Source organism: Kwoniella bestiolae, chromosome 3 (genome assembly GCF_000512585.2).
Source record: "Kwoniella bestiolae CBS 10118 chromosome 3, complete sequence".
In the NCBI taxonomy this organism is placed as follows: Eukaryota; Fungi; Basidiomycota; class Tremellomycetes; order Tremellales; family Cryptococcaceae; genus Kwoniella; species Kwoniella bestiolae.
Window position 1 is genome coordinate 1,955,975 of NC_089243.1, and position 25,912 is coordinate 1,981,886.

The following is a 25,912-nucleotide window of genomic DNA, read 5'->3' on the forward strand; positions in this document are numbered from 1 at the left end:
AAACCTGGTATTTCGAGTTTTCTCGCTTTCTTTTAGAGCTGGATGCGTGATTGAGCGATGGGTGATCATATGGCATTGGGGAGACGCAAAAAGAAGCTCTCTGTCAGAGAATCGAACTCTGATCTGCCGCGAAACTGTTACCAGTGACAAGCGGCCATACTAGCCGTTATACGAACAGAGAGGGGCACGAAAGGGAAACAACAACAATGTTTATAATCCTATCCGAACACAGGACCCGTGCTTTGATGACTCTTATTCTTGGTACGTTTTCGCTCTTCATCGAGCTAGGAGCACCCTCGGTGACTCTGAGTATGCAACGGATTGCATCTTGACGAAATGATGCATGGTATCGCGATCTAATCAGGTAGATATAGCAGTAGTGCATTGCGTCTCTCGTCATTGGCTGAAGAGGTATAACTCCGATAACACCCGAGCCAGATCTACGTTGACTGTTGAATGATATATGTGGCGTGCCTAACTTGTGTGTGATCTGATTTGAACCCGATTCGCTGGATCAAACAACCAAGTCACTTTGTTGAATCCCATCATTTTACTTCTACTCCCTCACATCATTCATAAGACTCACTGCATCCATCATCCATCACTGTATCACTAGTCCATCGCACAGCCGCAAACACAATGTCATTGATCAGACCTACCGCTTCTTCCTCGACTTTCAGGGCTATTGGGTTAGGATTGGGGGGAAGGGGGTTACATACTTGTGGGTGTGACGTCTTTCGAGCGGTTGTGTATGTGCAGACGAATGGATATGATGGCATAAGGATGGACGGATTTATGAGTCATAGGAGGCGATTACATTCCTGAAATGGAGTGGTTATACGGCTTGATGAGGGAGGAGAATGAGATCAGAAATTGAGTGAAGATGGAACAGATAGGATAGCACTGGGGGGATCACGCAATCATGCTCAAATGTGTACGGTATAGCTGATTGAATCCATTTGAATGCGCAGCCCGAGCACTCGCCATCCGAGCTAGTACACCCCGAAGAGACGCTACGGTCGCTGCTGATGAGACTGGTGGATTCAAGTACATCCCAGGAGGACGTGAGTGGTTTTTCTTCTTCTCCTCATCAGTATATCTACATCCGTCAAACAAAGATATCTTTCCCACTTCTACCCATGTCGTACGAGCTGGTCCGTACTTGGAAGTACAACGCTTATATATCTCTCATACTTCTAGCAATCCTCAAGGGAACGGTGAACGATGCGACCCCTCAAATTGAGGCTTCCCGATCTCACGGCTCATACCACTGGGCCTTTGAACGAGTCCTCTCAGCAGCTTTGGTACCAGTTACAGTCGGTGCGGCCGTCTCATCCGGATCAGCTTATGTGAGATTGCCTGTTCTCTCATGCTCACGAGACGACAGGGTGGAAGCTGATAATTCGGTTTTTTTTTTTAATCTATTTCATGCATTTTCCCACAACCCATCAATCAATTGGTCATCTAACATAATCCCCTGTCATCATCATCATCGACCATTTCCAAACTTAACCCACCGCTTGATTGGCCCCATCCAACAGCCCATATTAGACGGTATCCTCGCCGTCTCACTCATCGTCCACTCGCACATAGGCTTCGATTCATGCAGGGTAGATTACCTCCACCCACGTAAATTCCCTGTGATCGGTCCTATAGTGTCTTGGGCATTGAAGATCGCTACCGGTCTGAGTGTCTGGGGGGTCTACGAGTTCAACACTAATGATGTTGGTGAGTGCATCTCTCCACTCCACTTCAAGTTTTGAACGTCGATGGATTGCGGGTGGACGCAATGAAGGAGAGGAGAGGAGATCGGACAGGGGCTCTGTCGCTTGAAACTGTCAATCGAGAAATACGATTGGCAAACATTTCCTCTTTCATCGAAATCTCGCTGATCTCCCGTTCCATACGCAGGTCTCACCGAACTCGTCAGAAGACTCTGGACAGCTTAGGTCTCTGGGCGCAGTATGAGTCGATGAATGGATAGGTCGGATGATCATGATAGTGTATGGTGTATGGATATAGAGAACCAAGAACGGTCGATGCGTGTCGATATTTGTGGACAAACGTTAACTTATGATCAGTCTTTCCATACAAGATTGAAGTTTTCGTTTTTCTTCTCGTATTGACCCGTCTGTCTATTCGAGTTTGTATTCTCTTTTGTGTGTTTTTTTTTCATGTCTTTTGGATGCAGTGTGATTTTCATGATTTGATGGTTATCATTTGAGGTAATATACATAACTCATGAGTACATAATATACACATCTACATATGATATCGGTGACTAATCTACAAACAGGGATAAAACGAGACAACATGATTGGAGCTGAAAAGGAATCTCATACACCAAGAAAGAGTAGAAATAAAAATCATCCAATACGAGATCGTTTCGCTGCCCAGTCATCCCCGCCTCCCATAGGTAACTCTCCTAATGCTGTCCTGGGAGTTTGCCTGTTATAACCATTCTGAGCTTGACCGTAGTTCGATGATTTAGTCGGCGAAGCACTATCCATTTCATCGACATCGTATTATAAGTTACATCCCTAATTGGTAAGTTGGGAAACACAACGTACCTTCTTCTATCGTTCCCCTCCTCATTCCCAATTCCATTCCTCTTGATTCCCCTGGCACTCGCAAATCCACCCATCGTGACGTTTTCTTCATCCTCATTCAGACCATTCTCGTTCAGTCTCAAATTCACACCATCATTCCTGAGCTTGGTAGTAGCTCTAGCAGCGACATTATCGATTCCTCCCGAGGGTATCTTGGGCGACTCAGCTCTGATAGGTGGTGAAGAGGATGTACCCGTGGTATTCATAGCTGATGCCATGGCGAGTCGTCGTGCCGAGGCTGCTGCAGCGTTTGAAGCTTGATTCTGCTGTGATACAGATGGAATTAGCATGAGCTCTCGTGTTGGAGACTGGCAGCTCACATTGTTCGCTGCTCCTCCGCCTGGCATTGCGAACCCTCCTACGGGTCTAGGCTTCACATCGGGCAACGTCTTCACACTCCCACCTGATCCAGTGGAATTACCACTACTTGGTTTTGAGCCGACTTGTCCAGCTTGGTTATATGATGTTGATGCGTTGGCTTGAGGTGCATCAGGTCGATGCCGATGTTGGTATGTGGGTTGATCAGGTAGCTTGGATGGTCCAGCTTGAGCATTCTGATGAAGGGAACTACCATTTACCGTTCTGTGACATTACACCCGCTCAGCTGGCCGTTCTGACTCGATACGGATGGAGAGGACTTGTCTCACGTATTGCCCGCTTGCACACTCGACTCATCGATCTGCTCCAAGAACGAATCACTCCCCATATCTAGAAACTCGGCATCGAAATGCTCGTCCATGAACACGTCTCCCTCGTTGTCGTTGATGGACCTCAATGGTGTTCCCGGGGTGACCACGGATGGTTCACTTCTCGCTTGAGGACGTACAGGTTGAGGTTGTTGGATAGGGGCGGATATGGGTGGTTTGGGTGGTTGAGGGATTGTCGATGGTCCCGGTGCGCCTGCTGGGGTGAATTCGGGTCGTCGTTCCAGATCAGTCTGGTTGAATTTGGCCTGTGGATATGATCAGCAACGTTGCCTCCAGCGTGGATAGACGAGAGATGCTTACAGGAGGTACCTTGATCTTGACCACTTCTTTGGTATATTCCTTGTCGTAGAGACAATTACCAAGAACATTACCGAATGTTCGTAATGCTCGTTTGGTAGCGTCGGTCACAGCTTCTTTTTGAGCCTGTACATCCAATTGTCAGCTAATCACCAGCAACAAGTAGCAAAAGTCAACTGACCTTATCCAGAGCGGCCGATTTACCCCTGATATTCTCACCCTGTCCACAACCCACATCTTCATGGTAGCTCCCGTCTAACAATGTTATTCGTATAATCGCAGTGACATTGACAGACACTCGACCACCTTCCTTCTCGTCAATCTACATGATGCAGTTCAGCTAGGTTTCAAGATGTACAACTTCATCTGACACGCACATAATCTGTTTTCAACGAGACGATCGAGGAAGACCATCCGTTAAATCCGAATACTTCATTTGCTAGGTTAATCACTGTGCGAACAGTCAGCTGTGTCTCGCCGTTACTAAGGGGCAGCTTACCCTTCCACCCTTCTATATAGCTATCATGAGATATACCGTCAGCTCAACGAACGTTGACCGTCGTAATTCAGCTCACCTCAATTTCGGCCCACCTCCAGGTCCAGGTCGTTGCGTAACGTACTCCGGACCCAGCTTCCTCGCTAATCTAGCTTGAAGCATCTGTATCCTTTCCTCAGACCATGATGTGTTACCCTGCGTAGACGATCCAGGCATGAATGATGGTTGACCATGATGTGAGATCCAACTTTGATCGGGGTCCATATTGACGTTCCTCGACGGCGGCCTAGCTGAGGGAGTACTACTTCGGGGTATGGCTAGGTGAGGGGGTCTGCTGAATGAGGTTGAGAGATCGGGGATGAATGGTTTGCGGTCTTCGTATGACTCTATGAGCCGAGCTGAGAGACTCATTGGGTGGCGAGGGAGTCCTTGAGGAGGGACGGTCGAGTATGAGGGGGAAGTTCCTGGGGAAGGAAGAGGGATTACGCGAGTGGGTGAAAGTTCGATATGGGAGAATATGAGTGCTGCACTGCGTGATAAGGTATCAGATCACTAAGATACTGCTCGTGTGGATGGTGGACAGACAGAAAGAACGAAAATATTAATGATGGGTGTAGATGAGTAGTGAGGGTGGGGGACTGATGAGTTGAGTGGTTGACTGGATCCATCGTAATGTTCATCAGAAAAAGACAAACACGTACTAATAGCAATTACGTAACACTTTCACCTGGACATGACATGAAATCCGACCCAATCTCAGACGCGTCCTATATCAATCGAGAGATTTCACCTGCTACATCTTAATCTTTCCTACTTTCTACTTGCTTCTCGTATCTTGAATCTCAGAGAATATCCAAAGAGCACCTATCCGACCCTACTCATCATGTCTGAGCCACTCCCTACACCCTCCGGCGAGAATCTGATGAGACCCAATCCATCTTACTCGACTTTACCAGAACTCACCAAGCCATTCATCCTCGATTCGAACAACAGGTCATATAAACATCAATATGCGAATATATATTTCGTTCGGCTTGTAGAGCTACGACCGATAGTGGAAGAAAGGGCGAAAGAGAGATGGAAAAATGTGAGAGGTGAGCACAATCATTTGCATCAGTCTGAAGACAAAGCAGCATAGCTCATCTGACAAATGGTGTACAGGCAAACCACCATTGTTACCTCGTATATTGAACTTGACCAGATCTCAACTATGTTATATCGTCGGAACGGTATATATGGATATGCCTTTGAAACCTAACGTATTGGAAGATATGGCCAGGAATGTAAGTTTCCTCTTTCCCTAATTACCGTGACAAGCTCACCTAATGGTTCAACTCGTAGCAATGGCTAGCACCCCCTGCACCTCGAGCTAAATTCTTCTCCGCGCAAGATGCCGTACATCTAGAGGATGAGTCTGGGCGAGTGAGATTAGTAGGAGAGAGAATAAGGAGAGAAAGGGATAGACAAGGCGGTGGTCTCGTAACTGGTAGGCCCAACTCACTACCATATGTCCGATATCACACAGCTAACACTTAATGAGTACCAGGCGTAATCATGGCTGCGTTGGGGATGGAAACGTCTTCGGGCGATTTCGAAGTGATCGATCTCTGTTTTGCTGGTCTACCAGATAAGCTGGATGTTCAAGCTGGACCATCATCCAAGAGTAATGGGAAGGGGAAAGAGAAAGCCAAGAGTGATGAGGATGTGGATATGACAGGTGAGCTAGTCACACGCTGGGGATTTGATCGCAAGCTGACACTTTCTGAGTAGGTGATGGCACAAATGGTAACGAATCCGATGAGAAGACATGGGTAGCGCTGGTGTCTGGGTTGTCAGTGGGTGCTCAAGAAGCACCAGCGGATCTGAAATGCGAGTTACTGGTAGAATGGTTGACAGGTGAAGGAGGGGGAATATCGGTAAGTGGGCACCAGCGTTTCAACTCCATATTATCAGCTAATACGTGACTCGTCATCAGGACCAGCTAGACGGAGGACGTATAGCAAGACTTATTTTAGCGGGAAACAGTCTAACAACCCCTGTAAGAGGAGAGGATGACAAGAAAATAGTCAGTTTAGTACGAACCCCTCTGCCTGGGAAATTAAACAGCTGACGTATCAATTCTTGTAGAAACGATTCAACAACTCCAACAAACCTTTATTCCCTAATCATCCTACCAAGACCTTATCTACATTACTGGAAGACCTCCTCTCCTCATCATTACCGATAAATATAATACCCGGACCGTCCGATCCAGCCGGTGCGACTTTACCTCAACAAGCTTTACCTAAAGTCATGTTCGGATCGAAGGATAAGACAAAGGGGCTGGAATGCGGTACGAATCCAAGTTGGCTGGAAATCGGGGGAAAGAGGTGCGACCTTTAAATCCCTCCTCATGATTACCTGATAAATAGCTAATGAATGTGAATGTGCAGTTTTCTAAATACCGGTGGTCAGACTTTAGATGATATCTTTAAATACCTCCCTTCGGATTCGAGATTAGCAATGGCTAGGAGGACATTGGAGTGGAGGCACATTGCTCCTACTGCGCCTGATACGTTATGTGAGCTGTTCGTCTCCAAGTGATACGAGAGTCATAAGCTGACAAGGTGTATGACACAGGGATATACCCTTTCCCCGACGCTGACCCATTCATCATCAAGCATCGACCGGATGTATACGTGATAGGTAATCAGCCTGAATTTGAGACTGCTCTAGTGGGGGGTGAGTGCAGCAATACTTTACAGCACAGATACACTCTTCTGATCTGCATGGACCTAAGGCATATGCTAATAATGGTTCGCCTTGTAGACCCAGACTCGCCAACGAGGATCATCCTCCTTCCCTCGTTCGCTCAGACAGGTGTACTGTCATTGGTGTGTCTGGAGACCCTGGAATGTAAGACCATCAACTTCGAGGTCCCCGCTTGGATAGGAGATGAAGTGAAGGATGAAGTAGAGGACGTGAAGATGGAGTAGTCACTGATCGGAGTAGGCAGAATTATATGTGATCCTTGCATCGGTCAAGCGCCCTGATGCAGAAGTGATGATACTTCCCACGTTTGATATGACTGATCAGATGCTAACTAAATCTGCTCACTCTCATGAAACGCCCTCTTGAACCCGTTGCTAACGCCTTTCTCGCTGCCTGACTTCTTTCGATTGCGTCATTTGCTCCTCATCATATCCTGTGGAGCATTTTGACTGAAGATGATGACTCGGGGTATAACGATGCTCCTTCTACCCCCTGAAAGTCCAGACACGTCGCGTCAGAGGATATCCTTTGATCATAGGAAGGCTCCCAAGGCCAACCTCATATTGGTTACTGAGGTGAATGCACATAAGATTACTGAGTCCACTCTAATCCACAACTTTACCACCTCCTATCCCCTCATTAAACCTATTTGACAAGATGGCTCACCAAAAGTCCTATACCCCGTAAGCTCATCTGCTCTTACTTCTGAACCAGTGCAATATACTTATGAATACAGCCATGGCAGTACCGATGCTCGATCATACAGACCTCATAGTACCCCTGGGGAAGCTTCGGTAGGCTCCTTGGCACTTTCCGAATCTGGTTCCTACGCGGTATTCGCACTCAATGATGGGCCTGAACGATATTTGATGATCAAGACCGGTCCTGAACAGCTTGAGATGACACGGGATGGAGGTACCGACTCTCCACCCATTCCAGCTATGATCAGACATCTGATTGAATTTTCGGGTATCGAGGGTTTACGCCATGGATGTGAATTTAGATTCGCGGATGATACTAAAGGAGAGCCGATAAGGGAAGCGGTGTACATTGCCGGCAGACCTTACGACCAAACAGAAGCGTCTGCATTAAGAAACAAGTGGTTTGCTGATACCGTCAAGAGGAGTAGCGAAGGAGACTTGTCGAAGTAACTTGATACAGTAAGGAGGATTTTCACCTGCATGTACGGTACGGTACTCATGGCTTGGTACAAGAGAGAAGCACTCCAAAGTAGCTGAGGTATCACGAGTGTCAAGGATAACTTTGAGATACTGTAAAACGTTTCGTACCTTCCCTTAACTTCTTTCGTTGTCGTAGGGTGGTCGGTATGATGCGATGGAAGTCTTTGATGCTTGACCCTACAGCACAGTCGCGAAACAGCGCTGACACAGAATATACAGCCCTCCTTTCTCCCCTTAACCCTTCAAAATCTCGTCATCATGATCATCATACGGACATGACTTCAGGAAACGTGTGATGGTAGGTACTTCCTTTGGACATGCGATCATGGAAGGGTTGACCAGCACTGTCTCAGGTCTCGGTATGGGATATGTAAGGGTATAAATGCAATACGCCCACCATATCATATCTAGTGATTTCCATCATTTCTGTTCCCCATTTCAAGACAAGCGTCACTACTTTACTTCGGATTGCCATTCGCACAATATGCATCTTTGTTTGTGAGTTCACTGACCATCGTCAGGCACATATCGTCACGCTGACGGATATTGCACCATTCTACACCATAGTGACTTCACTCAAGGCAACTCGATCGAGCGTGATTTACCTAAGCGCGCCCGAGAACATGCACTCGCCTCCTCCGATCGCGGAAGTTCAGCTATATTCACAGAGCGGGATCCTAAAACCGGAGCAGAAGCCCATTACAAGGTTACAAGAGTCGATCAACCCAAACTACAGATATCCTGGGACCCAGCGACTGGCAGCAAGCCTAGTTCCGTTGTGCAGGACTACCTGATAGGATCCGCAGGAGATGACGAGCTCCGTCATGGGTGTATTTTCGCGCCCCAAGGTACATATAAGGGAATGAGGCGTAGACCTGAATATATGTTGGTGGAAGCGTACAGTAAATCAGAGGCTGTAGATCTGGAATCACGGTTCTTTGGTGATCACGGTGCGAATTCTCTGTATACGGCGCAAAATCCGGGATCGAGCGAGAAGGGTATGCAAAGCGATATTGAATAATGAGTCGATTTCTCGGAGGGGAAGAAGGAGCAGGAGAAGTCTGGTGAGAAGGATGGGAAAGTGAAACTGGCTGGTATACTTAGTTATGCATCCTTTGACTGTCTTTTGCTTTGCGACGACATACACAACATATCCCCACCATGTAGCGAAGAAGCTCTAAACTCAAGGCCTTGAGCCAAATTGCCAATTGGGCCTACTTATTCGAAATTACTTTTGTCTAGACGCAGCAGCTTTCACCTTGCTATGCCCCCAACGTTTCACTATAAAGACAAGTGACACCTATCACTGATATTCATCTAGTCGTGCAGGAGGTATAGCACGCTGTCCCTCCGTTGTTGTTTGTCGAAGCGCATAAAGGATCCCAAGATGACTGAGAGCTGGCGCTGGATTGACCTCAGAATGGGCTGCCGTTCAGAGACATGGTTGTATATGTACCAGTGAGTATGTACCCATATGCATGTATCCATGTACTCAGATGCGCGAAATCGTCTCTACGAACGATCCCAATCAACTCATCACACCATGAACAGGAGGAATTATACACCTTGCGCCACCGAGACGTCAAAACCCAAAACTAGAACCAACAGGTAAGTGAGTGTGGAGACGTTCGACCTTTCAAGCAATACTGACAAGTGTTCCACATACATGAAAGTAGCACAATTCCATCTGCAGTGTCAGAACCATTCGATGCGGCACACGAGCGTTTCATCGACTCGGATGATGATACGATCCCCACACGACAAACTACGTTAGTTGAATTTCATCCCATGATGAGTCGATGTCTGATGCTGATCTGCGATGGATATAGCAAAGAAAACGACGAAAAATATCCAAGACAGGATGGATCTTCTCAATACCCGTTGCTTCCGATTTCGCTGGACCTCTTACCAAAGTCAGCAACATTGTCGCCTGCAAAGGCAAAGGCAATGGCGAAGTCAGGACGGAGTACATTGTCTCGACAGGGATGAATGGCACGATCGAGATACGCCCAAGCCCTCATGACGAGGATGAAGCCTCAAAAGAAATCTTAGGGAAGCCATCATGAGCGCATGTAGCGGGTCGGAAGAGTTTCCGTTTATCAGATATGGTCGACATGGCTGGGTGATAAAATGATTCACCAGCATGATCATGAGCAAAGCACTGTTTTCTGCTTGACAGTGTGTACAGTGGGTGATAAGAATATGGTTGATATTCGGAATCCAGCTTGGTCGTTGTTCCCAACAAATCATTCCCTGTTCGAGGGGATATGAAAGAAGGTGGTCAGGAAGTCCTGTGCGTATCGAACGTGATCTATGTACATCACTATGTCAATGCTTCTGTTTGGCATAGTGGGACAGATTGGGTCATATAACATCACTTCAAGTTATCAGGCTCGGATCCTTTGTTCGATTTCCGAAAGGTCGTCATAAGGGGTCCAAGCATCCTTTGAGCTGGTGACTAGCAATTCTGAGTGAGAAATATGATGTAATATGCCAGGCTGAAGTGTGCTGCAGTCGCTTGGTGTGCATGTATGTATATATTTAGCACATATCTTGAGCAACTATGGTTCACAAATTTCGTTACCCCTTAGCAGCCGTATCAACATTCTATCAATCCGTGACCTGACGATCAACATCGTATGACATGCTGAGCCATTTGTAAGTCCCACGTTCTTCTCGAATAATTGGACTCTTGCATGATACTGACCCTCTGCAACGAAATGATCTGCGCAGTACACGTACCTCGAAGAAAGGATACTCGACCAAACGAAGTGTACCATCAGATGCAGAGAACGGCTCACTCGCACTGTCCGCTTCAGGATCTTCCGGCATCTTCCTCATCGAAGAACCTCCTTCCGATTCCAATTCCGAAAATCAAACCCAAACTCAGTCAAGCTACATGATCACCAAGACTAATTCTGATAAGCTCACTTTAACCTGTCTCGGGGAGACGGCCAAACCTGGCTCGATCATGGAAGACTTCCTGATTGGTTTAGGCGGGAACAAGCGATATCTACATGGCGCACAACTCAGGCCAAACACCACGAAAAAACGGTCACGGTGGTTCGAGAATGGCTGTAGACCTAAGCCCATCTTTGATGTCGTATCAGCTGTGACGAAGGATCAAGCTTCGCAGTTTGAACACGACCATTCATGAGCTCACGGGTACGATACCGCGGAATATTATAGTGTGTGAGATGAGTATCGTTCATAACCAACTCTAGAATTGACACTTTGACGTCGGACCGTGTAACGCATGCATGATCGTACGCTGGATGACTATTGCTGTTGAACACGCGAAGGGGTCTGTGTGCATAGCACGCTGTGTTGAATATATAGTTTAACAAAAATGCCTAAAATCATACAAGGGGATGTAGCTCATTTGGCAGAGCGCGTCATTAGCATCTTTCAAGCAAAGTTTGAATTGACGAGGTACCGGGTTCAATTCCCTGCTTCTCCAATGTTTTTGGTTTTTGGCGTTCGGCGCGGTCGGTCGAAACGTAACTGTATTTTTCACAATTCATGCAAAACGGCACGATCTGCATGTGGAATGCATTGTAGGAAGAAGACTATGCATATGAATACAACCTTGGCCGTTCAACCATGAAAGGACGAAAGACGATCACTTCCCCACCCTCCTTATCACCTCGTCCACCTCCCTCTGAGCAATCCCATTAGGCGCCCTCCTCCTCAACTCATCGAGTTTACCTCTATCGTTCCGTTCCTTTGCTGACTCGGCGGCTTTACCCCAATCTCCACATTGGACATACAGATCTGCCCTTAGTCTCGGATCGCAGCGGGGTACGAACGATGCTGCGTGGGTGGGTTGAGGTGGGGTGAGGGAGAGTAAGTGGGTCTGATAGGTCATACAGATTAGCTGTTACCCTCTGATCCATCTTATGTGCCAGCATTCACGCGGTAAAATGACGAAATGCGAACCGAGTCGTAGAAGACGATCACTCACAACAAACGGCTCATACCCTATCGGACTCTTCTTGAACTTCGCAAACCCCTCCAAACCCTCCCAATCTTTCCGTTCCGCCAAAGCTTTCAACTTGATCCACCAGAATCGCTTATCGGGGACTTTCCAATCCGCTCTTACTCTTTCTGCCCTCTTGGTGAATCCTTCAAGCAAAAGTTTATGTATGAACTGATTGACAGATAGGCCAGAGAAAGAGAATTTGTGGTCGAGTTCACGTTCATATGTTTGCTGTAATGTCAAAAGTCGGTGCGCATCGTCCACCATCTGATCAGGATACGAACTGTTAGTCAAGTATTGCTTTTGTGTATATGGCTATACTCACTTTCGACTCGAACAGTCTTTCTTTACTCTCTCCAAACGACTTCGCAGCTCGTTTCAGATGTTCAAGTCTTTCCTCGGCGTACTGCGAGTGGCCTAGTGATGAGTAAAGCCCATGTTATCCGAGCGCAAAAGCATCACTCACCTCCTGCTGACCGGCTTCTTCCATCTCCAAACACCCACTCTCCGTCCTTCTATCATCTTGATAGTAGAAATCTCTCAACAGATCCCTGTCTGCCTGTCTCGCATATACCTGAAGAAGGTTGACAGCAGGCTTGAGCTTGGGCGATATCGAGTCGTCCAGGATGTGGAAGAAGTCTCCTGGTGAGAGGGTCGATCGAAGATGTAATAGGACTTGATACACTACGTATTGGCCGATGTCAGCACCTGCTGCAGCGTATCCTGTATGTTCCGGTGACCTACCTAAATCAGTGTCTCCTGAGTCCACAGCTTTCTCCAGAGCGATCTTCTCCTCTTTCATCTGTAAGAGCAATGGTACCTGTTCTGCAGCTCGGGGTTCGTGGTCCAACAGCTATCATTTCCCTGCATTAGCAATCTCCCCTTCAATGTCATATACAAAGGAGCCACTTCACTCACCATAGTAGCCAATCTAGCTCTACCGTTCTCCCAAGCCTTCCTCGCAATCTCCGCATAGCTTACACCCTTCTCACCTTCCTTCTCGAACTTCTCCACTATAGCTCTACATACGCTCTCGTCGTCTCCCAATCCTCTATCAGACGGATCGACACCCTTCTGAGACGAACGTATGATCTTGGCTGATGCCCAGTGCGATAGAACGGGATCAGGTCGTAAGCCCAGATGCTGAGATATACGCAAAGCAAGAAGATGCAGGTTGCGAGATACTAGGTGAACAATCAAGGTGGAAGGGGAAGAGGCTATATACCTGAATCGACGCCAGTCAGTTGACTAACAAACAATTGCTTCGGTACAGCAAAACTTACTGCTCATAAGTTATCGGTATACCGATTTCGTAGTACCGCACAGCATTGAGTACTTTCAAGGTCTGAGCCATCGTAACGAAATCGCTGGGATTGTATAGGTCCATGAATGCTCGCCCGAATTGTGCCGCCTAAACATTTGCAGAAATTTCAGTGTCAAGATCCCATTTCCCCACCCAAGGCCAGTTCATGCGATTCAGATTTAAAGATGTAAACTCACCTTCAGCAAACGCCTCTGCCAAGTCACCTCAATCTCCCTCCCAGCAGCATCCACACAAGTATCCACAGCGTTCGCCAAATCAGGTCTGATGCTCCGTATACTTTCATCTGCCTTGGGCGATTTCCGCTCAAAGTGGTCCAGCGCGTCGTACAGGATCGCGGCGGGGTGTGATGAACCAGGCGAGAAGACAGCGAGGGTGCAGTCTGTTTGAGGTTAATATGATCAGCAACTTTCACATGAGCAGATCTCGTAGAAGCCTTTGTATGTATGCTTGAAAAGAGGAAGAGTCGCTCACCTGGCACTTTCTGCACGAATTCGCATGTGCCAGAAGAAATGATTCTGACACCATCGATCTCACCCAGAATATACGCGGAGGGAGGATAATCCCATCTGAACCACATGCAGACTGAACGTCAGTACCCAATCACCAAATCTATATCTAGGGAGATTGCTCAGGGCGAACTTACGATAATGACTCCCCTCTCGGACCGACCAGTACAACCTTCCCATTCCCATACCCGAGCGTCACAGCATTATCTCCACACCATTCCACCCTCTCCGGCAGACCCTCCCCAAACTCCGCAATATTCACTTCAGACAGATTCCTCCCAAAATCAGAAGATACGACCCATAGTATCCCTGTATTGGGATTCAACAGGGCTAAGAACCGTCCATTGGGGGATATCCGGATGTGCGAGAATGGTGCTCGGGATATACGTTGATCTATCTTTTCTAGGGTATCTAACGTGAGGATGGTTGAGTTGGTGGAGAGGAGTAGTTGGATATGGCCTGTGGGTGAGATATCAGGAGGGAGAAGGGTCCATGAGGTAGGTGGTTCGGTGAGGCCTGAGTGGTCGAGAGGGTGTTAGTGATAATTCCACAAGAATCAACAATGACGAGTGAATGATTCAGCCCAAAAGCATCTCAATGGATAGATATCACGATGAAAGTGACTCACCAGCCCCAACGAGCGGCACCCCTCTCCCACCCCTCCACCCTCTAACTTCGACAAACTCCAATCTTCTCGTCAGGATAACCATCCCATCTTCATACGCCTTCGCATCCAGCACCCCACTCTCGCGCACCTCGTCTCCGAGGGTATATTGCTTGTAATTCGCTATATTCGATAGATCGTATATCCTGTATATCCCCTGGTCGGAGAGAACCACCAAAGAGGAGGTGGTGAGGTGCATGAGGATTGGGGTGTTGAGGTCCCATGAGATGGGGGAGGAGATGGGCAGGCCGGAGGAGGTATAGAGGGTTATCTTCGGTTTGCCGGAATGACGCGAGGAGGGGAGAGGGAGACGGTCGTCTCGGATCATTGCTATATCACATCACTTGTCAATACTTTTCCATCCTGTGTAGATACTTGGTGATTGTACGATTGTGGATGACAGGGTGCGTGGTTCATTGTCCTTCGAACTGCGATTCAACGTGGAGTTCGGGGTAGAACTCATCACCCACCTATAGGTCCACCGTTCTTTCCCACAGCTACGATATACTCTGACAGATCATGTACGTTCCAAGACATCGTATATACCTCTTCCTTCCTGTAGAAGACATTTTGTATCGTATCCCATCTGTGATGCCCGTCAACACAAATCAGCTTAGAATATGTCGACAGCCACGAAGTACGAAGCCCACTCACGTTGCTGTCGGTGATGATATTGACATGTTTGGGAATCACGAGATTTTACTTCCGATCAAGTCTAGAGTCAGTGCTCTCAGCTAGTCGGGATAGATGCGATGATGAATGGCTACGGAATGGAATAAGAAGTTTGGATGCGAGATCTATCATGGAGGAATGTTGTTGTTCTTCTTCATTGTACGCTCATTCCTCATGACGCACCTACCGTGATATACGAGTACCAACATGCGGACATCACCTCATACTCCGCACATATACAACACTCTTCCCCACTTTCCCCCACTCTGATGAGATATCACTCCAGTACATCTATGCATGGTATAAAAGATCATCTCAAGAAACAAGAGGGAAAACAATATGTACAATCTATGTATGAATGGTAAGGGTATATCGTGTGTCTGTGTTGAGTTTCCAAGATCAGGTAAGATCCCACCACAACTGAGGCTTAAACTATCTAGGCGAATGCGAAGAAGGCGAGAAAAACCATGATTCTGCAATTAAAGCCAAGCATCAAGTCAACCACCAGCGTATCAAAAGTATCACAGTAGCACAGGGATAAGATGGAGAAGCAACACCACTCACGTCTCTTCCCACTCGCACTCTCATCCTGGATCCTAGCCAACGGCGAATTCCCGTGCATCCCACTAGCGATAGACTGATACATGGGCGTACCAGGTGGCAAGGTCGGCGAAGAAGAGGACGTAGTCATCGTGTGTCCTCCACCTCCACCTCCTCGGAGGGGTTTAGCAATTCGTCCGTGATTGTATGGGTTGGAATATTTAGCTTCGACTATTCCCATAGAAACAATCCTCAATCAGCTACGGCGCAAACACAGTGCCTCGACAGCTGAATACTGGGAGACGTTACTCACGATCAGCTAATTTCACCTTCAACTCTTGAATCTGCTTTTCACTCTTCAAAGTCTTCTTCGTCAGTCTCTCATCAGAGTTGTTAAGTGCAACCTCGAGAAGTTGAATTCGATCATTCCTGTTTATCAATTTACGTTGCGTCTCGCCAACTTCCTTCTTCAGACTTGTATTTTGTTCGACGAGCTAATCAGAAACGACAAAATCAGCTTAAACTCATGCCGTACTTCCACCATGATTCTCGCAGCTGAACAGATTGTGTGTGCTGTAAGATGCCACTCACCTGCTTCTGAACCACATTCAGCTGTTCCAAATTATGTTCCAAGAACTCCAATTTCCTCTGTTGAGCTCTCGAGTTGGCAGATCGGGCGATTGTCTTGTACTGTTCTCGCACTTCATCAAGCTGCATCTCAAGTTCGACGACCTGTCATAAAAAACACACAGATTCAGTTACATCCTTGCTCTACCTTGCTCAGCTTATCTCATTCCAAGTAATTCGGTACTCACCTTCTCACACCTATTCTGCAAATCCTTCATCAAGCTCTTCTTGACAATCTCAAACTCGGCATACTGAATCTCATGTGACTTCCTAATCCTCTCCAACTCTTTAGCAGACTGAGCAAAGTTTTCCGACTCCTCGTTGCCCGCAGCAGCGACTGAGAGGGCGCGCTGTGGGTGGGTGAGTGGGTGAATGGGATGGGTTAGGTTGGGGTTGGGATGGGGGTTGGAGTTTGGGGGGGGGGGGGGGGAGGAATGGTGGTGCGAGCGAGTAGAACGGCAAAGGGAGAAGGACAGAGAAACGTAGATTCGTCAGCCGCATCCCACAACCCGTCTCAATCGCAGCACGCGGCTTACGTTGAGCTCTTCATTCGAAAGTTTATAACTTTCAACCGTACTTTGCAATCTCCTAATCTCAGCCGCACGAGATTCAGCATGTTCAGATAGATTCTGAATCTCAGCTTTGAGGAGATCCTCGGACGCAGTGAATTTCGATTCGAATTGAGCCTAACATCAAAACATCAATACGATTTATGTGTGAATGAAACTCATTACAGCTTACTTTGATATCGTCGATAGCAACGTTTTGACTAGACGTTGTTTTGTCTGTCATCAAATCCAAACCAAATTCATCAGCGCCTTCCAGACATGCGAATGAAAAAGCGAAAGAAACGAAGAGAAGAAGTACACACCCAATAGCTCTTCATACGCTGCATCCCTCTTACCCAACATCTTCTCCACCTCGCTCCTCCTCTTGTTCTGCAGATCAGCTTCCTCCTGAGCCAGCCTCAATCTCTCTTGCAGATCTCTAACAATATCTTGGTTCTCTGCCAGAGCGGATCGAACCAGGTCTTTGGTTTGCAGGGAAATCTGTTCGGCGGAAGAGGTAGAATCTCTAGATTCGAGGGTTTGGAGGACTTGACGCAGTTTTTCGGAAGAGGAGTCAAGGATCGCGCCGCCCTGTATGATGCACGGATCAGCATCCCGTCTTAGCATTAATTTAACTAGCTCAAATTGATCACCAGCACAATGGCACCATTGATCGATCATTACGAGCCACCACATAACCACCCTGAGTACTTGAGAGTAAAACACCATGACAACCCCAACTCACCATATCAATCCTACTCATCATCTCATTCAACATCTCCTGCTTTCTCTTCTCCTTTTCCTCCTCCTTCTCCCGCGATTGTACCTTCTTCAACTCTTCAATCTGGTTCTTCTGTTCTTCTATATCTTTCTGCAACTCTGATACCTTCTCCTTGTAATTATCCAAAGTGATCGAAGCGTCTTTGGATTCAGATTCCAATCGAGCAGAAAGGATTCGCAGGTCGTTCAATTCCGTAGACATGGTTTTGTTCTCCTATAAACCCAATTGTGCCCAATAGATGATGAGCTAAGAGCGCCCAAGCGTAACCACAGTAGTAGAAGATCAGCTCACCTTTGACATAGACGCTTCTTGCTCTTTCAAATATGCTACTTCATCTTTGATATCCGCCATCAATTTTTCTTGAGCTGCCAAGGCAGATTCCTAGTTCGTCGAGCACGAAGTTAGCAATGAATATACGTCAAGGAGTTTTCTCCTCAGCCATGGCCTAACTCGCCTTCTCGGCCAGTTGATCGCTCAACTCATTCTCTCTCTTCAAGAACTCCTCCCTCTCATCTTTACTAAACTCCATATTATACACTGTAGGCGTATCAGGTCTACTTCCATCCATCAAAGCAGAAGGCAACAAACCACCAGGAGTCCCGGATCTAGAGGGTGTACCAGAGGTATTTCCGCTAGACGGAGTAACAGGTAGTGGAGAGGTAACGCGCTTGGCAGCAGCAGTGGCAGCGGCGCCAGCAGAAGTAGCAGAGGACATCGGGGCAGCCCAGTTTGATTGTTCGACCTTCCCACCGCTTCTCCAGATCTTTACTTCCTCCTCTAAGGCCGATGCGTGTTCTCTCACAGATGCCAGCTCGGCGACAGTCTTCTTAAGTAACGCTTTGAGTTCCGCAGGAGACATCTCGACGTTGACTCGGGCCTTGTTCTTGATGGATTTGGCTCTCATACCGAATCGCAGGGTCGACAGGGTCTCAGGCTCGTTGAAAGTTGCAGGAGAACAATTAATGATCAATGTTGTACGCGAGTTACCACCCAGCGATTCTGCGATAGTCCGCGCCATTCAGCATTCCAGCAGGAAATCCATGAGTGCCAAAGCCGAACTCACCTTGCAAGATACGAGTGAGTTTGGAATCTCGGTATGGTACGTGAGAGGACTGCAAACGATATCAGCTGTGCAAATGTGTACGGCCATCTCAGCTGGAATCACGAACCTTCCCATCAGTCAAAGCATTGATGACCATACCCAAAGCCGACAGAGATTTGTTGATCTTCTTTGCTTCCTCAAGCGTTTGACCAGTCGCACCAGTCTTACCGACCTGTAATTCAACTCGTAGATCAGCTGTACTCCGTATACTATCCTGAGAACGATCAACTGATGAAAGCGGCAACTGACCTTTTCCGAACCAGCCAAATCTACCAAATACAAGTTCCCGCTCTTCTGACTCCCCGTCTCGGTATTTCGCTGATGTATACCAATAACGAAGATGGAGTGTGAACGAGAAGATTCGGCATTCATATCTGGTCAGACCAATATAAGCTACCTGATCGGTCCGGTGACAGTGAGGATTTAGCTCACTAGTCGAAGAGACTGCTCTACTTGATCCACCAGCTTTCATGACCTTGTATACCTCAGCTTCCGATCCGACATAGACGTCCGTCAGGTTTTTAACGTATACTCCTCTAGCTTTGTCTTCATGGATTGACAAATTATCATTTTGAGCTATAGTCAGACCCGCATAGAAGTTAGTTTTCGTTCTACATTTGTAGGCGAGATTAGGAGAAGTGTACTCCTTGTACAGTATGTAGAATCAGGAGCAGGTTCAGAAAAAATGGGCGACAACTCACGAGCAAGCAGATCCTTGATTTTCTCCATGTAAATCTCCATATAACTAACTTTCACGGTATATTCAATAACACTATCCGCCGATAGGATACTAGCGAAGATCTGTTCCACTATACGAGGGATCAACCCTTTCAACGCTGGGTTTTCTATATCCGCACCCTACAAATACACATGTTTGATCAGCTTGTTTCATGAGGGGTCGTACACACAAGGGGAAGCTGATAAAGAAGGACGTACCATCATTGCTATACAGATGCATCATGTCAGCTCTATCAATTAATATGTATCGAGGATAAACTATCAGCTCACTATACGTTTTACCCGAACCTGTCTGACCGTAACAGAATAGAGTACCGTTGAAACCGGTCATGACGTCTAATCAACCAATATCAACTAATCTGAGCCTATCGAAGAGGACGGGCATGAGGAAGCTGACTGACCTTCTACGATCCCTTTCACACCCCAATCGAAGATATCATGTTGTTTCGTGTTCGTATCGAATACTCTGTCGAAGGTGAACCCTGTATCACAATTGGCAATGGTCAGCTAAGTACCTTGCCAGCCTCCGTAGGTTGATGAAAGCTTACCGTCTTTCTCAGGTCCAGCTGTTGGGAGATGAACATGTCAGCTTAGAGCACTGCTCAGGGAGACCCTCATCGCTTTGATATGGAGGAAGACACATACCCAAAGAAGCCGAGTTCTTCAATTGAACCGTAGTGAAATCCGAACTTATATCCACACATGTATCAGACTTTGATTCTGTCTCCATACGGTTCATTGGCCGAAAACTATATCGACACAAGGAATATCAGCTGAGGTTTTGGTATCAATGTTCCCATAGCTCGACTTACCGGCAGACTACCTATGGACAGTATCGCACGTCAGCTCATGTATGCTTTCCGCTGCATTGGGAAGGGTGGGCATTCTTGGTGAGCTGACTCACCTTGATGTTGTTGCCTGACATCTTTGCCACCTCTCTCTCTCTGGGTTAGGCTCAGAGGTCGCAAACTTCAAGGGGTGTTCAAAGGATAATCGTACAAGAGGCAGAGCAGGGAGATAGGTGTTCGTACGAGCCAACTACGAGCTTGTTCTGGGAAACCGCGCTTGTATCTCTTTCGATTTGGAACCTTTGTGATGAAGTATAAGTCTATGGGTGAAGTGAAGCAGAGTAGCAATGGTGATGTTTGATACACATCTCCTTTACCAGCCTAGACCACATTCAATCTACTCTCTCACTCTGACACGCGCACAGATCATCACACACATAACACACGAAAACAATCACGGTATCATGCTTGTACGTAATAAACATGCTGACGCCACGTGGTAACACCCCGTCAAAAGTTGGAATGAGCAATGAGCAATGAGCAATGAGCAATGGCAAAGAGCAATCTCGATCTGGTACTACTTTAATAAGATATCACTGATACATACACTCATATCACCACCATTCGAAATGTCAAGAGCATCAAAGATCTTCCTAGCGTCCTCATTCGTAGTATCAGGCATAACAGTATGGGGTGTACATTACATACAGAAGAGGGAATCTGACGTGAGTCGAGTCGAGTCAAGTCCACCTTTACCTTAGGTCTATTCTCCACGGCTCATATCAATGAATATACTGACAGTAGAAGAATAGACAATGTACCAAGGAGTCCTAAAAGACGAAGCTCGAATAGCAGCCAAAGCAGCCTCCTCCGCCGCCGCAGCCCTCCTCAAACCTATCACTCCCTCCGCTCTGACTTCCCCGCCGTCAGGGGAAGTAGCCAACACATCTCATTCATCGGGAACACCACTCAACACACCTTCTTCACCTGTTCAACAGCCTGCTCCAGTCATAGATGAGGAATGTACGACATGTGTGATCTCTCCTCCACCACAGTTGCTTGAATCGCAATCGAGGGAAGAAAGAGCGAGGGAGAGGGAGTTGAGAATGAGAGAGTATGTCGAGCAGAAGAGTTTGGATAGTCGGTTGAGAGGCGAGCAGGGGGTCAGTGAGCAGCCTAGTGGCACGAGGTTGGTATAATCGAGATGATTGAGATGTAGAATATCTGTGAGAAGTGGGCAGATGGTCACGTCGGAAGGAAATAGACGCAGATATACCCAGCATACTGTTGTAATATACCATTCATATATAATATCTATATCGTCAAGTATCATCCCATGCATAGCACTCTACTCAGTCGAATCTTGTCTTTATTCGCACGTATCATGCATGAGCAACTCCTTGTCATATCTTACTGTCTCTACTTGAATGGATCACCACCTCGCACTGAACACAATTTGATCCCGTCGTGGAAGTGGATTTAGCGCATAAATATTGGAATACTCATTCAACTCTAACGATTCCAATCCATTTTTTGGCTCTTTCTTTCATTCTCAACTCGAAAGACTCTCATACAAGTAGAGCAAACCCCAATATGAGCTACAACAACGGATTCAACCCCTCCCAAATGATGGGATTCGGTAATCCCTACGCTCAAGCATTCGGTTCTCCAGGAGGAGGGTATGGTTCACCAGGAAGAGGTGGAGGGAGGGGACGAGGGAGAGGTGAGCTCTCTCCACATTCCACAAGACTATTGAAGAAGCATTCAGCTGACTTGCTATGATATGTTGTAGATGATAGACGAGGTGGGCGTGGTGGCGGACGAGGAGGAGGGGGACAGAGGGATAGTAGACCTCCTATACCTGAGAATTCAAATGCGAGGATGAGGAAGATGGTCCTGAAATTGGGTGATGACGATGTGAGCTATACTTCCCAAGTCAAGTACCTTCCGAAATGGTAGAAATGATATTTACATGCTCGCGGTGCGATACCATAGGAATACGACCCAGTGGACGATCCTCATAGATTGTCTAGAGTACTAAAACGAGCTTGGAGGGAAGGTTCTGCGGGTGTATGTGAGGGGTTTAGGATAAGGTGAGTGATCATCTTTCTTCTACATATAAACCATACAATCCCCATACAGTGCCCATCACCCTTCTTTAAGAAACTAAATTATTTAGCTCGGCGTCCTTTTGTGCTAACATCCTTCATAGCGTGACTCAACAACCGCACAAACATTCATACCTCGTTGTCCTGCTCTTATCCCTCTCTCGACGCAGTTCACCTACAGCAGCAACTGAAGGTGATGATGCCCAATTAGGAGATAAGAGGAAAGCAGATGATACCGAGGAAGACATCGAGTACGGACGAGAGGTAATGGAAGATCTGAGTAGAGCTTTGAGGGGCTGGGTTGAGGTAAGGGAATGGCAGAATGTCAGATTAGGGGTGAGTCATCTATGTTCTTGTCCTCAGTGTCAAGAGGAAGCAAGCGAGTGTCGGTGACTGTTTGAAGATGGGGACAAAGGTCTAATCAGGGACACCAGGTTGGAACGCGGATTTGCATGATAATCTGGACGAAGCAGATCAAAATACTAATTACCGATGTCTTTTCCGCAGTTCCAATTCTTCTCGCTCCTCGTTCCAGCTGGACTAGTCACCTCTACATCCTTACTAGGCGTATGCAAATCCCTCCTTGCGGTACTCGAGGAAGTAGGTGGAGGAGGTGACAGAGCGGAGAGGGCAGTGAGAGCGGTGGGAGAGGGTTTGATACGTGTAAGTCCAGCTGCAAGGTTCAGGTAGTAGTAGGGATAGCTGCTTATGATACTGTAGTCTGGCAAAGTGTTATATGAGAGCCATCCAGACGAAGTAGAGAATCTCATCTCTTCCATCGAAGGATATATAATCGGTAGAAGGAACGAAGTGAAATCTCTGGTCGACCCATTCTCTCCTATTCTGTCGGAAGGTCAGGAACCCAACCCCACACCGGATGTGAGTTTGTGATTCACTGACACATGTAGTCGTCCTGCTCAGCTGACGCCGAAATGATTGTGATATAGACCCTCGACAATTTCCTCTCTGCCCTTCATGCACTCCGAGCCAACTCCTTCGCGCCGCCCAACAGCTTACCAAGGTATTGGGAACATGCAACCTTGTCCGAAGGTGCCATACAATCCGATCCATATGAACTATCGCCTGTCTCGATGCCTCCCGAGATGTATGCCGTCGACTCGAATGATCTAGATAAAGGTGAAGGTAGGATAGGAAATATCAGATTGTTTGGTGATGATGTGAGCTGTTTTCTTCCGAAAGTGATTGAAGGATCGCAGCTGATATATCTCGCGATTACAGGTCGTTCCACCACCAGAAACATTGGAAGGATGGGTCCTCCAGAGTCTAGTCCTAGACCTGATCAACATATACGAAGTAAACCGCAAAGAATCTGCCTCCTTACTCTTATCACTCAAGAAGTTCCTACCGAGAAACACATTCAAACCTACCAACCCACCTGAAAACCCCGACGAGGAGGTATCGACCTGGTCGAACGAATCTCTGATAATATCCACTCTGCTCAATTCCCTGTTGACACTGCCCAGATCCACGTATAAGTCGATCTACTACGGCTCGGTCATCACTGAGTTATGTAAGATCTCACCTAATACTGTTGCTCCGCCTGTTGGACGGGCCGTCAGGAAGATCTTCAATTATTTGGGAACGGACGCGCTGGATATTGAGTGTCAGGATAGGGTGGCGGTGTGGTTTAGTACGCATTTGAGTAATTTCGGGTTTCAGTGGATGTGGAAGGAATGGTGAGTTGGTTCTTCTGCTTCGTTCAACTCACCTGCTCCGCTTCAATTGCACGTCAATCACCTATGACATGCTTAAGCGACTCGCCATTTCCCCATTCTTGCCCTGTGGTTTGGGCGAGTATTCTGATTCATCATTTTTTATCACTCGCAGGATCCCAGATCTCGACCTTCCCCTCTCGCATCCCAAGAGAGCCTTTATGCGCCGCGTGACAGAGCTTGAAGTCAGACTGGCATACTACGATCGTATATACGATACCTTGCCAGAGCCGATGAAAGCTGAAGGGGCGGGTGTGATCTCCTCTGAATCGCCCGAACCATTCTGGCCATATGAGAAGCCAGGTCAGTCCATTGAATCTCAGCTCCGGCTAAGTATGGAAGTTCATCGAGCTGATATCACTTTCAGACCACCCATTACATGCCGAAGCCAAAGAGCTCTTGCACCTCTTCCGAACCAAGACCAGTCCATCGGACGTTCGTTCTTATCTTGAATCTTTACCCGGCTCAATCTCCGGAGAACCAATCTCAGAGGACATAAGGAAGATGGTCTTCGAGACTCTCCTTCATTTAGGTTCTCGTTCATTCTCGCACTTCCTGAACGCCACGGAAAGGTATCTCGACCTACTTCGATATCTGACTTCTGAAAGTTCTTCGAGGAGGGTTCTGTTGGATAGCGTATGGACTTATTGGAAGTACTCTCACCAGCAGAAATTGATCACTGTGGATAAGTACCTCCAATATGGTATATTGGAGGGTCTGGACATAGTAAATTTCTTGTTCTCTTCGTCTTCCTCAGAGGGAGAAGAGGAGGGATGGACAGATGGCTGGGAGTGGGAGATACTTAAGATGACTATTGAGAAGCATGTGGGGAGAGTCCAGAGTATCAGGAATAGGATGAAGTTGATTGAAAGGGAGGATGAGATGGCGAGAGCTAGACGGGCTGCTGAGGTTTTGGAGAGGGGTGGGGGGGTCGGTGAGGGGGGTGAGGAGGATCTTGAGGAGGGTGAGTAGAAGTCAAGTCATATCTCATCCATCCTCTCAGTTTCATCGCCTTCTGTGCTGATTACTTCATGGATATATCTCATAGACGTTCGACCAGAAGGCTCCAAAGCATTCAACGATGCTCAGACATCCCTTGATATCCAATCGACGAGACTGGAGAAAATCCTCATAGCAAGTATCAAGCAATTCGTCCTCTCCCTTTCTCCGGTGTCCTCGTCGGAAAGCACCAGTGTCAATCAAGGGTTGAAAGGTGTTTTGACGTTGCTGCAAAGTGGTGAAGAGGGATTATGGAGCGTTAGAGCGAGGTTGGGATGGTACAGGGAGTTTGTGCGATTGGTAAGCCACATTATATATATCGTGTGAATCGAATAGGTTTTAGGTTCATGGCTGATGTTGTTATGCGTTTCCGCACTGTTAGTGGTCCGCACACCTAATCCCACTTGCCGAACCTATAGAAAATACCGTCTTTTCATTACTCACGCCCACCGATGATGTCGAGAGGAGGGTGGTGGAGATTGTTAGAGGCGTGTGGAATAGCGCTCTGGAGATGTAGTTCCAGGTTTAGCTTTAGATCAAGTACAACAATGACGAAAAATGTATATAATATTTCAATCATCGTATTTGCTCATGAAATGAAGAGCCTAATTCTGTTCTTGATACTTTGGTCGTGCTGCACCGACTTGATCATAGGTCATTTGCTTTGTGCTGCATCCGATCTCACCATGCTTCTGCGTACTGATCTCATCATCGTGAGTCGATGGTCTAGCATATATCGGTATTCGCTCATAAGTAATTCAG

The 25,912-nt window shown here is 47.1% G+C and overlaps 11 protein-coding genes and 1 non-coding gene across 12 annotated transcripts; 9 read left to right on the plus strand and 3 right to left on the minus strand.

Moving 5' to 3' along the window:
* Positions 1-639: 639 nt before the first annotated feature.
* I302_105427 (uncharacterized protein) lies at positions 640-1,949 on the plus strand (the record flags this gene model as incomplete). Its single annotated transcript, XM_019195286.2, has 5 exons — positions 640-721; positions 972-1,064; positions 1,201-1,349; positions 1,542-1,728; positions 1,912-1,949. 5 exons carry the CDS (start codon positions 640-642, stop codon positions 1,947-1,949), a joined length of 549 nt encoding a protein of 182 aa, XP_019042999.2.
* A 417-nt stretch (positions 1,950-2,366) lies between these two features.
* I302_105428 (uncharacterized protein) lies at positions 2,367-4,520 on the minus strand (the record flags this gene model as incomplete). Its single annotated transcript, XM_065870086.1, has 9 exons — positions 2,367-2,502; positions 2,571-2,872; positions 2,930-3,191; positions 3,257-3,561; positions 3,617-3,739; positions 3,795-3,935; positions 3,991-4,064; positions 4,113-4,132; positions 4,189-4,520. 9 exons carry the CDS (start codon positions 4,518-4,520, stop codon positions 2,367-2,369), a joined length of 1,695 nt encoding a protein of 564 aa, XP_065726158.1.
* Positions 4,521-4,992: 472 nt separating this feature from the next.
* I302_105429 (uncharacterized protein) lies at positions 4,993-7,084 on the plus strand (the record flags this gene model as incomplete). The annotated part of the gene is made up of 10 exons (XM_065870087.1): positions 4,993-5,203; positions 5,271-5,392; positions 5,451-5,595; positions 5,656-5,826; positions 5,880-6,025; positions 6,085-6,174; positions 6,237-6,478; positions 6,542-6,669; positions 6,729-6,830; positions 6,918-7,084. The coding sequence occupies 10 exons, from the start codon at positions 4,993-4,995 to the stop codon at positions 7,082-7,084; spliced, it is 1,524 nt and encodes a 507-aa protein (XP_065726159.1).
* A 433-nt stretch (positions 7,085-7,517) lies between these two features.
* Positions 7,518-8,011, plus strand: I302_105430 (uncharacterized protein; the record flags this gene model as incomplete). Its single annotated transcript, XM_019195289.1, has 2 exons — positions 7,518-7,543; positions 7,597-8,011. The coding sequence occupies 2 exons, from the start codon at positions 7,518-7,520 to the stop codon at positions 8,009-8,011; spliced, it is 441 nt and encodes a 146-aa protein (XP_019043002.1).
* Positions 8,012-8,525: 514 nt separating this feature from the next.
* I302_105431 (uncharacterized protein) lies at positions 8,526-9,062 on the plus strand (the record flags this gene model as incomplete). The annotated part of the gene is made up of 2 exons (XM_019195290.1): positions 8,526-8,539; positions 8,609-9,062. 2 exons carry the CDS (start codon positions 8,526-8,528, stop codon positions 9,060-9,062), a joined length of 468 nt encoding a protein of 155 aa, XP_019043003.1.
* Positions 9,063-9,584: 522 nt separating this feature from the next.
* I302_105432 (uncharacterized protein) lies at positions 9,585-10,107 on the plus strand (the record flags this gene model as incomplete). Its single annotated transcript, XM_019195291.1, has 3 exons — positions 9,585-9,649; positions 9,718-9,810; positions 9,876-10,107. The coding sequence occupies 3 exons, from the start codon at positions 9,585-9,587 to the stop codon at positions 10,105-10,107; spliced, it is 390 nt and encodes a 129-aa protein (XP_019043004.1).
* A 578-nt stretch (positions 10,108-10,685) lies between these two features.
* Positions 10,686-11,198, plus strand: I302_105433 (uncharacterized protein; the record flags this gene model as incomplete). Its single annotated transcript, XM_019195292.1, has 2 exons — positions 10,686-10,699; positions 10,775-11,198. 2 exons carry the CDS (start codon positions 10,686-10,688, stop codon positions 11,196-11,198), a joined length of 438 nt encoding a protein of 145 aa, XP_019043005.1.
* Positions 11,199-11,408: 210 nt separating this feature from the next.
* Positions 11,409-11,501, plus strand: I302_105434. The gene has a single exon. It is a non-coding gene; the product is annotated as a tRNA-Ala (tRNA).
* A 162-nt stretch (positions 11,502-11,663) lies between these two features.
* I302_105435 (uncharacterized protein) lies at positions 11,664-15,194 on the minus strand (the record flags this gene model as incomplete). The annotated part of the gene is made up of 13 exons (XM_019195293.1): positions 11,664-11,897; positions 12,006-12,287; positions 12,346-12,426; positions 12,487-12,704; positions 12,765-12,873; positions 12,939-13,245; positions 13,304-13,431; positions 13,521-13,723; positions 13,816-13,910; positions 13,988-14,366; positions 14,479-14,844; positions 14,985-15,100; positions 15,169-15,194. The coding sequence occupies 13 exons, from the start codon at positions 15,192-15,194 to the stop codon at positions 11,664-11,666; spliced, it is 2,544 nt and encodes an 847-aa protein (XP_019043006.1).
* Positions 15,195-15,618: 424 nt separating this feature from the next.
* On the minus strand, positions 15,619-20,261 carry I302_105436 (uncharacterized protein; the record flags this gene model as incomplete). The annotated part of the gene is made up of 21 exons (XM_065870088.1): positions 15,619-15,659; positions 15,751-15,957; positions 16,040-16,220; positions 16,318-16,458; positions 16,542-16,703; positions 16,890-17,039; positions 17,095-17,138; positions 17,225-17,492; positions 17,647-17,895; positions 17,974-18,063; positions 18,137-18,681; positions 18,746-18,794; positions 18,852-18,956; positions 19,034-19,158; positions 19,217-19,360; positions 19,486-19,642; positions 19,721-19,728; positions 19,793-19,858; positions 19,924-20,004; positions 20,071-20,088; positions 20,168-20,261. The coding sequence occupies 21 exons, from the start codon at positions 20,259-20,261 to the stop codon at positions 15,619-15,621; spliced, it is 2,925 nt and encodes a 974-aa protein (XP_065726160.1).
* A 678-nt stretch (positions 20,262-20,939) lies between these two features.
* Positions 20,940-21,509, plus strand: I302_105437 (uncharacterized protein; the record flags this gene model as incomplete). Its single annotated transcript, XM_019195295.1, has 2 exons — positions 20,940-21,035; positions 21,123-21,509. The coding sequence occupies 2 exons, from the start codon at positions 20,940-20,942 to the stop codon at positions 21,507-21,509; spliced, it is 483 nt and encodes a 160-aa protein (XP_019043008.1).
* A 394-nt stretch (positions 21,510-21,903) lies between these two features.
* I302_105438 (uncharacterized protein) lies at positions 21,904-25,667 on the plus strand (the record flags this gene model as incomplete). Its single annotated transcript, XM_019195296.1, has 12 exons — positions 21,904-22,033; positions 22,103-22,227; positions 22,306-22,403; positions 22,523-22,754; positions 22,926-23,081; positions 23,139-23,297; positions 23,366-23,596; positions 23,658-24,115; positions 24,267-24,454; positions 24,519-25,115; positions 25,200-25,450; positions 25,533-25,667. The coding sequence occupies 12 exons, from the start codon at positions 21,904-21,906 to the stop codon at positions 25,665-25,667; spliced, it is 2,760 nt and encodes a 919-aa protein (XP_019043009.1).
* Between the last annotated feature and the right edge of the window lie 245 nt (positions 25,668-25,912).